Source organism: Pinus tabuliformis, chromosome 3_2, assembly GCF_031772625.1.
Source record: "Pinus tabuliformis cultivar Carrire ecotype Pingquan chromosome 3_2, CPIR1, whole genome shotgun sequence".
Classification (NCBI taxonomy): domain Eukaryota; kingdom Viridiplantae; phylum Streptophyta; class Pinopsida; order Pinales; family Pinaceae; genus Pinus; species Pinus tabuliformis.
The window spans coordinates 1,282,684,773-1,282,694,018 of NC_142302.1; the positions used below are offsets into that span (position 1 = coordinate 1,282,684,773).

Below are 9,246 nucleotides of genomic sequence, written 5' to 3' on the forward strand. Positions count from 1 at the left end.
TGGAAAAATGGATTATTCTTTACAATGCTGAAAGGAATATCACTCCAAAGGAAAAATTTTGCCAGCAACTTGTCAACTTGTTCTTTCTCAGTTCTTTTTAGCATTGAACTGATAGATAGCTGTGAACCAGGTGTGGTTCAAGGAACAAAAAATGATGTGGCAGCTACCGGATTGGTTGATGCTACAGTAGAACCAGTGCCACTTGCTTCAACTGACTTTTTTAGTTGCCTCTTCACTTCTTCTTTGGCCTCTCTATTCTGTTCTAAATCTTCCAATGCTTTCATGGCTCTTCGGATGAGTTCAGGGTTTGTATTTGTGCAAGGCCCTACATCAGATCCAGGTATTTTTGCAAGGTGATACTTCAATCTGTACACCCCCCGGACGTATGGAACCCACACAACTTGCATCTCAAGTTTAGTCTATCATTTGGAGCATCACGTTCACCAAATTCCCAGAAAGGGTCCAATTTCCTTGGCATGTTTGTTTTTGAACTTTCAAATTGAAAACTTGAATGGTGTTTCGGTGAAGTTGTGAACCTATGGGAAAATAAGGATTACAATTTAGTATTTTAATTTTTACATTGTACAAAAACTAAAAAAAATTACATACGTTTTAAGAAACCCCATTCCAAACCCAACCAAAAAAACTAAAAAAAATTACATTGGACAAATTTAAAAAACCCCATTCCAAACCCAGCGAAAAACAATGAAAAAAAACAAAAACAAAGTTTCAAAACAATGAAAACAAAAAAAAAATGGTGCCCATACCATTTTTATGGAGATAATTGGTCTCCTCCTCAGCACACTTTTTGATTTTCTCCTCCACGCAGTTGATTTAGCTCCAAGCCTCTCCAAGAAAAATCTCCAAGCCCTCTCCAAAACTCCATTGCCCTCTGCGCGCTCAGCTATGCAAATGAAATGAAAAAAAATCATTTTTTGGCTTATAAAAATGTGCTACCCCGACCTCCAACGATAAATTGAGAAAAAATCACATATAAAAAAAACCCGTGAGTACTACTCGCGATATTATCGTTTTAATGAAATAATCGCGAGTATCCGATAAAATCGCGATATTATCGTGATTTTAACAACACTGGTTTTGACTTGCTACATATGGGATGAGTGAATCCTTGATTGATTGCATAAGGATTCTTTGAGCCCTTGTTTCCCCCTTCATATATTTTGCTAGAGCTTGAGCTTCTTCTTTTGGTGGTTCCTTCTTTAGGCTGCCCTTCCTTGATGTAGTCACCTTAGCTCTAATGCCATGTTGAGAATTTTAGGGGCAACAAGATAGGAGATTTCTCTTACTTTAATAACTGCTTGTGATGTCTTTTTACTTATATTAATTAGATTCTTCTCCAAGTTGATTAGTATTGTGTTCTTTTCATCAAACCGCTACCAAAACATAAAGAACAATGAGACAAGTGTTGATTTGGGGTAGCATCGGATGTGCTCTAGCCATGAAAATTGGTGGAGAGGCTAAAGCACATGAGATCCCCAAGACCCATAAATGGTTTGGGGAAATTCCACCCAGTTAGAGAGATATTAAAATAATCAATATTTTTAACAGGTTCCTAAGTCTAAACTTAGGAAAATAAAAATATTAATGGGTATTAATATAAAACTAGGTGAGAAGGTTCTAAATGACATGGATCAAGCCAAATCTAATCTTAGCTGTTGATTAGAGATTTAATCCCAGTCATTGAAGACTCAACAAAAAAAGTATAAGAGGAGGCTTGAGGGTCAGTTGGAGATACACCAAGTTGATTAGTTAGTTCGATTTTCTGGAGCGGGGTTTGTTGAGAGAAATCGAACCAGTGATCAGAGTTGCAGCGAGGGGCAGTGAGTGCATAGCAGAGAGGCAGAGATAGTGCCGGAAGACCAATGCAGAGGCAGAGAAGGCTACGTAGAGCCAACAGGAGCCACACAAAGGGCCAGAGTGACTGCACAGAAGGCCAGAGGGCCTGCGTGGGTGATGCAAAGGGCTAGAGAGCCAGCGCAGAGCATTAGTAGGCTGACGCAGAGGGTTCTAGGCTGATGCAGAGGCCAGGAGGGCTGACGCAGAGCCTCAGAGAGGCGTTGGAGAGACTTTCGTGGAGCAGACTTGCCGAATATCTACTTTCAAAGAGAGGTATTACTGCCAGATTGATTTCTCTGTCGGGTGAGCCAGTTTGGCACCTAGTTGTACTCAAGAAAGCTGCTTAATAATAAAACCCTCAAAACTGCTGCACTGGTTTTCCCAAGTTGGGTTTTTTTGGGGACGATTGTCCAAAAATAACGGTGTCCCTTGTGTGTTTGTCTATTTCTTTCAGTTGATGATCTGTAGATGGTTGAGACTGTACTTGTGTTTATTTTCAGTATATATATGGTTAAATAACTTGTTAAAGAATAAAACAAGTAGGTGAAATAAACCAGATAGTGCAGGAAAATATTTAACGGGTTAGTCTTAGAAATTTCAAAAACAAGAGGACACAAGATATAGGTGATCAACCAATGCCAAAACCTCTCCAATTGAGAGGCAAACCCACAAGAATTCATCTCTTCTTATAGATCTTCAGTTGACGAATTCCAAGACCTATGACCCTTGACCAAGACCCTCCAAGACCAAGTCAAATGTTTCCTGCTTTTCAACAACTTCTGCAATTATGATCCCTAGCAAATTCTTTTGCAACTTTGACTTGCCAAACAGATTCTTCTGCAACTTCGACCCATAACAACAATTTCTGCAACTTCGACCTAGTAGCTTTAGCAATTTCGGCCTAGTAGCTTCAACAACTTCAACTTAGCAAATGCACAACTACGATCTTTCACAGCTTCGACCTAGTTGCAACTTCACAACTTTTGCAATTTTGATCCGTAGCAAATTCTTTTGCAACTTCGACCCTCAACAACAATTTCTGCAACTTCCACCTAGTAGCTTCAACATTTTCGGCCTAGTAACTTCAACCTAGCAAATTCACAACTTCGACCTAGTTGCAGCTTCACAACCTAGATGCAACTTTACAACCTCAACCTAGATGCAACTTTACAACTTCAACCTAGATGCAACTTCATAGCTTCGATGCAACTTTAGAATTTCGTCTAGCCCAGTAATAATAGAAACCCTAACACAAGGGAGAGAGAGAGGCCCAAAACTTCGATCTTGCTCCTTTTTTTCATCCTTTTCCAACTTCTATCTTGAGCAGATCAAACTTGCTTGAGTGTGTGTTCAAATGAGGTCGAGTTTCTTCTTATTTATAGGCTTTTGAAGGGTACAAATTGCTATCTTTAAGCTGACTTGTCCCTTCATGTAGCCCGACTTGATCTTTGCACCATGACGAGGTCTTGGAGGGTCTTTTGACTCTATTTTGACTCAAATAAATTTTCTTTTACAATATGCAACATGCCCAATTAGGTCTTCAATACATGACAATGACTCAATTGACTTTATGACAAAACCTAGAAGCACTCAACGAGTGCTTGACCTAAAAATAAATTTCCCTTGAGCATGAAACCCGTGCCTCAAGAACAATAATTAATTTATTTTTTTCTTTTTATAAATATATAAAATCACGATTACATATGTCATTATGAAGACTGAGCCTAGTTACATATTTCAACAGCTCCAACATCCAAGCTTACTGTAACTCGCTGTTTCTTCAATGCTGCTCCAAATGCTCACAAATGTTCAATAAGAGAAGTGTGAGGAAAATAGAGGGGATGGGGGGTCCAGTGGGTGACTTGGCCAAGTTGTACCAGTTTAGTACTGAACCAGTACAACTCAGAGTGAGTATGAAAACGCTGATCCAGACATTTAAGTACCCCATGGATAGAGTCCCGGGAAAGTTCAATAGAGAAAGAGTAATCGTTAGCAAAATGATTGCTCAATACATGTCCCTCTATTAAATTGTAATGACGATTCCTCTTACCTATCCTTGCATTCTAGCTGCATTTAGCTACTCTAGATCATCTTTAGCTAGACATGCAAATCAAAAGAGCAAGAGAGTGAGCTTGTCTAATTGACTTATGTATAATAATCTTATCTCAGAGTATCTGAAACAAAGGCTGAAGCATTAGAGAAGAATGTTTTTACCACTGAAACAAACTGTGTAGCAAGTTAGTAACCTAACAATAAAAGCGTAGTGGTGATGAATGACCAATCTACTCAGTGATATGCATCATCAGTGTCCATCTTCAAAAAAACCTGTTGTTTGGATTCCTTTGCCCATTCCACACTTCCTGTGTAGTCAGCACTATTCCATGTGAATTGCCTGAGTGAAACCTGCTTGCTCTGAGTGAATAATATGAGAAGCAACATGCTAGATTCTCATCAACAAAACTTTCACTAGAATCTGATCAGAAAGATTGGGTAATGTGATTGATCTCCATGTACTGATGGTATACCTATGAATTCTTAGGGATAGGTTTGGTCAGACCTTGATTTTGTAGCTCTCTCGTCTTCCCTGTTTTACTTGCTTCCTTGGCCATATGCAACATGTCATTACCAACAACCTTTGTCATCTTTGTAAAATTTTCATAAGGTACCAGGAAATTTCTCTTGCTTTGTCCTCTGCAGAGGTTTAAAGAGTTCCTCTTCAGAAACTTCCACTCCAATAGCATATCACATGCACTACTCCACAACTTAGAGGGGACAACCTCCCTGCAAACCTTCCAAGCCTCAATGACCTGCTTCTTTAAGGGGTATGTGGGAAAATTGTGCAGACAATGTAACTCAAACATCAGTCTGTTCTCTGCCAAGTCAATGACCAACATCCTTTCCAGGTTTGTAATTGCCATAATTCCACTGTACTTAAGAAAGTTAAAATGTTATTTGCAGGGTTAATCACCCTATTCTGGCTCCAATGGCTACCGCTACCTATATACTCCACACATCTGAGAAGGTGTTTCTCCTTAGCTGTCTCTTCCTGCAAGAGAGCATTATGTAAGTCCTCAAGAAGTATCTGTATCTTCAGGCAGTCTTTGCTGATCCTGTTTTTCCCTTCTTTTCAATCTAGCAACCATCCTCCCCCACCCTTCAAAGCAACTGAACAGTTATAATATCATGATTCAATTTTAATTAACTCACGATTCATGTTGTCATGTTTACTTAATAGCTCTGCTTTGGTGTTCATGTTTTGTTGTATTTTTCCTAGATTACTGAGGCTCTTTGCTATGGTCTTGTAATTTAAACAGAATTCTTTGGAAGCTTTTGACATCGAAATTCTTGCAGAGAAAGAGAGATGGAGAGTCCAACATAACAGAAAAAAATGAGAAGCCAGCTGATATATTGACTGGAACCAGCATGGATGATAGCATTAAAGGTAACTGCTTCCTGCCCTGTATTGATGTGATGGTCCATTTAAAAGAGAATGCTGGTTTTATGGCTGAAATCTTGAGTCTATAAGAAGAGCAATTTGAACATTTTGTTGCAATCACACTACCATAAGTACCCAAATGTTTCCATTACAATCAATTGTTCTTGTGATATTATGAATAATAATAATCCTTGATTGTTTTGAATAAAAATAAACCTTCAAAGCAATCAGTTTAGGAAACAATATCCATGGTTTATTTGAAATGCATGCTTACACAATGATCGGCTGCCATCTTTGCAGCCTCTTTAGCCTAGTCTGCAATTTTTGCTACTCTACCTTTAGCAGAGTGCCATATTCTCTTTGTATTGCTGTCCTTACCTTTTTTGTCCTTACCATACACATACCACTCCCATTACCATACACATACCACTCCCATCAATTGCTTGTCTTTACGTGCGTTAACATAATTTTTCCCTCCTTTTTTTGTATGTTCCTTTCCTAATTTATCCCCTCTACATTTTTTATATTGTTATTATTTCACTATTAAGTTCTTACCATAGTTATCAGAACCGGACCAAGAACTGGTCAGAATTGTACGGAAAGTTGTAAAAAAACTGGACCAAAATACTGGTCAACCAAAAACACATAAAATATTCAAATTTTAAAGAAAAATATATATATTCATGTGCATCCATATGAATCCAAACCATTTATATACACAATAAGCAAAAGTTCTCATTTATATAGAATGTAAGGGTGCACATAACCAAAATAGCAGCAAGTGAAATCCATCTCTAAACTGAAAATACATCAGCAAACAAACTCCACATGGCCTCTAGCGTCCAAAAAAAAATTTATTCTACAACAAATACCTACATATCATCAAAATCATTGCCTATATTGGGATCTTCGTCACCAATATCAGTCTTTAAGCATTGAAATAAGATAGAAAAGTCATAGCATGTGAAGTCAAGATTTGTTTGAGTGATGGGTATTTTTTTTAGTAGGCTCATGATAGAGGAGTTCAACAACCAATGCAACTAACATCAAGGTACATAGAGGACTTAGTGCTCTTGATTAAATACTGGTTCCATACTCTTGTACATGAGAAAATCCAATGTAGTGTTGCAATCCCCCCAATCCTGAAATCCAGGAAAATTATGAAGTCTGCTGGGTTTCGAGTGAGATCTAAAATTTTACTTTTTCCATATGAAATCCAATGAGGTCAAAACACTCTCAAACATCCTTGTCATTTCATGGTAATGTTAAAAATTTAAGTAGAATGATGAAAATGAAAGATAAAGGAGAATGTCACTTAATAGGGCATATGCTTGAATATTAGGAGAATAACACCATGAAATGCATAGCAATAGTAGGGCCATATGCTTGAATATTAGGTGCCTATTCTGGGCTAGTGCCCAGCAAAGACAAACATTAAAAGAAAAAAAGCAAAACAGGCCCCACTTGTTGCGTTCTACGTGGCTTTACCATACCGAATTGGACAAAAACGGTTCAAGTCACCGGTTCGAACCAGTTTTTGCTTCAAAATGGTTGCACTGGTTTGAACTGGCCGGTCCAGTTCGGTCCTTATAACACTGGATCTTACATTTCGGTTTCTTAACCACTTCTGAGAAATAAAAAAACGGTCAGGCCAGTCTGGTTTGGTCCTTATAACACTGGACCTTACATTTTGGTTTGTTATCCACTTCGTAAAAAACAAACAAACAAACAAAAAACAGAAAAAACAAAAAACGTTTTTTTTTTTTTAATTGCAAGTGTTAGTGACATTGTTATTTGGGCCGACCTTTTGTTGTTAGCTATGTTGGTTATTGATTATGATTATCGATTTTTCTTTAAAGTTTTCAGCCAATTGATTGGATAGTTGTTAAAGCTGTGGATTGTCTACGACTAAATTATTATTATTTTTTACTTAAGCAGTTCATTTAGATTCTTTTAATAATTCAAATTGATTATAGCAAGAATGTTTCAGTTTGTAATATCTATATGATGATCCTGTTATTTCGTTTTCTAAAATTTCATGAAATCATAACTCCGCTTTTGACTTGATTTTCTTGGATAATTAAATGCTACAGGACATGGTGGTAGTAATAGCAATTCAACAGCTGGGTTTGCAGTTAAGGCCATACCTGTGGCCTTCTCTATAAAAAGAAAGACTCCAGCAAATTCAGGCAAAACTGTGCAAACGACTGTAAACATTCCCAAGGAAGAAACAGTTTCAAATTTGGGAGTTCAGGATAGTACCATAAATACAGGCTTATCATCACTTTGTGCAGCTTATGACAGTGACTCTAGTGAATGAGAAGCAGAATTTCCCTGGCACCACAAATGTAAGGCACAATAGGATGCAACATGCTGTAACTATAGAATTGGAGAATTTGTTTTTGCTCAGTTTTTAGTGAGCATGCAGCCACATATCAATTTGAAAATGTGGTACTGAAAATACATGTAGAAGTGTGATGTTGATGATTCTTTTCGTTAACAAATAATCTATTAGTATACCGAGGTTCAAGATGCAAACTTGGACTCTGTGTAGCTCATTCCACTGCTTGCGATAAATTGCCAGGATATACATAATTAATGCAGGACAATCAATCAATATTAACCAATAGAATATATAATTTATTTAGGCTTAGCAGAACAAATCTCGAAATGCAACTAAGCATGTTTATTGGAATTGAAAATGTGATGCGTTACTATAATTTGCATTATCTGTTGTGTATCAGTGTTATGAACAAAGTTCATAAATGCAGCAGAATACTCAGAAGATCTGAAATATATAAATATTCATGATAAGACAAATATATTTATATATAAATGTACAAAAAATATTAGATGATGATATGTTACAAATGAGGGCCCGCTTATATACGTATGCAGGAGCCTCTATATGAACACTCATGTCTTTGGGGACATGCCTCTTCATTAACTAATATAATATTATGATTATTATTTATTTATTTACATTTATATTATTTTTATATAAATTATATTCATAATATTGCCTTCCTCTTCAAAAAGTTTTGTACACAAAGCTCATTGTTGACAAGGCATGTCGTCTGTTTCTTGTCTTGTAAACTGTTTGCATTTTTTACGAATTCCTGAGGTTATCATATTTGTTGATACAAGATGATAGGATTGTCTGAGTGATAAACAAAATTGTCGCACCGAGAAGGGATTTGACTATCCTAAATTAATCTTTTGTAGAATCTTGCGGTTATTTGATACTTAGTGTGAATTTTTATCACAAGATTGAATTGCATTGACATTAATAGTCTTCAGAACATAAGTTTTTTGTCGTTTTGAATGATACAAATATGCAGACTGATTGAGTTGTCTATTTTTGTGGTTCGGATGTCAATATGGAGTTTTTGTGGTTTGATTTTTCCTTAGCTTGCGTGTGGCAATTTCCTGATCTACTTCAAATATTGATTTTGTTGAGTTGGTTACAAAATATTCATTTCGATTTTTCATCGTCTAAACTGATTTATCATCTTCTTCAATTGTGGTATTCACTGGATCTGTATTCGTTCATTTTTCTTTAACTTGAACGGTTACGTCTAAAGATTAAGATACATCTTTCGTGATGAGTTCTTCTAATTTTTTTTCAATGATTTCTTGTAATTTTTAAGTTTTTTAATTTGCATCAATAATTTCTTGCTGTAGTGCTTGAGGCAAGTAACTTCTTTGTATTTGTTTGTGGTACTCTTTTCAACTTTTTTCTGCATATTTTGCATTGCCTTGTGGCTTTCTTGAAAAGTTACTTTTGGGATATCTTTTACGTCTTTTGGTGTTACTGAATTTCATTTCAATGTAACATCCTGTAGCGTTATTTTTTTTGTAGGAGAATGTTAGAAACTTATTTTTTGTATTTAGGATAAAGAACCTCACTGATTCCATCCTGGGTGAACCAAAAAATTATATCACTATTGTTA

General features: G+C 36.4%; 1 protein-coding gene across 4 annotated transcripts in view; it reads left to right on the forward strand.

Moving 5' to 3' along the window:
• Positions 1–7,831, forward strand: part of LOC149185424 (coiled-coil protein (DUF572)) — a 100,267-nt gene extending 92,436 nt beyond the window's left edge. For 3 of the 4 annotated variants that reach the window (XM_089417943.1, XM_089417944.1, XM_089417945.1), the window contains exons 7-8: positions 5,209–5,299; positions 7,387–7,831. In XM_089417943.1, coding sequence (XP_089274069.1) covers positions 5,209–5,299; positions 7,387–7,613 — 318 coding nt within the window. In that variant the 3' untranslated portion in view covers positions 7,614–7,831. Of the gene's footprint in view, positions 1–5,208; positions 5,300–7,386 lie in introns of those variants that run through there. The other variant, XR_016257381.1, reaches the window with a different exon arrangement.
• Positions 7,832–9,246: the final 1,415 nt, after the last annotated feature.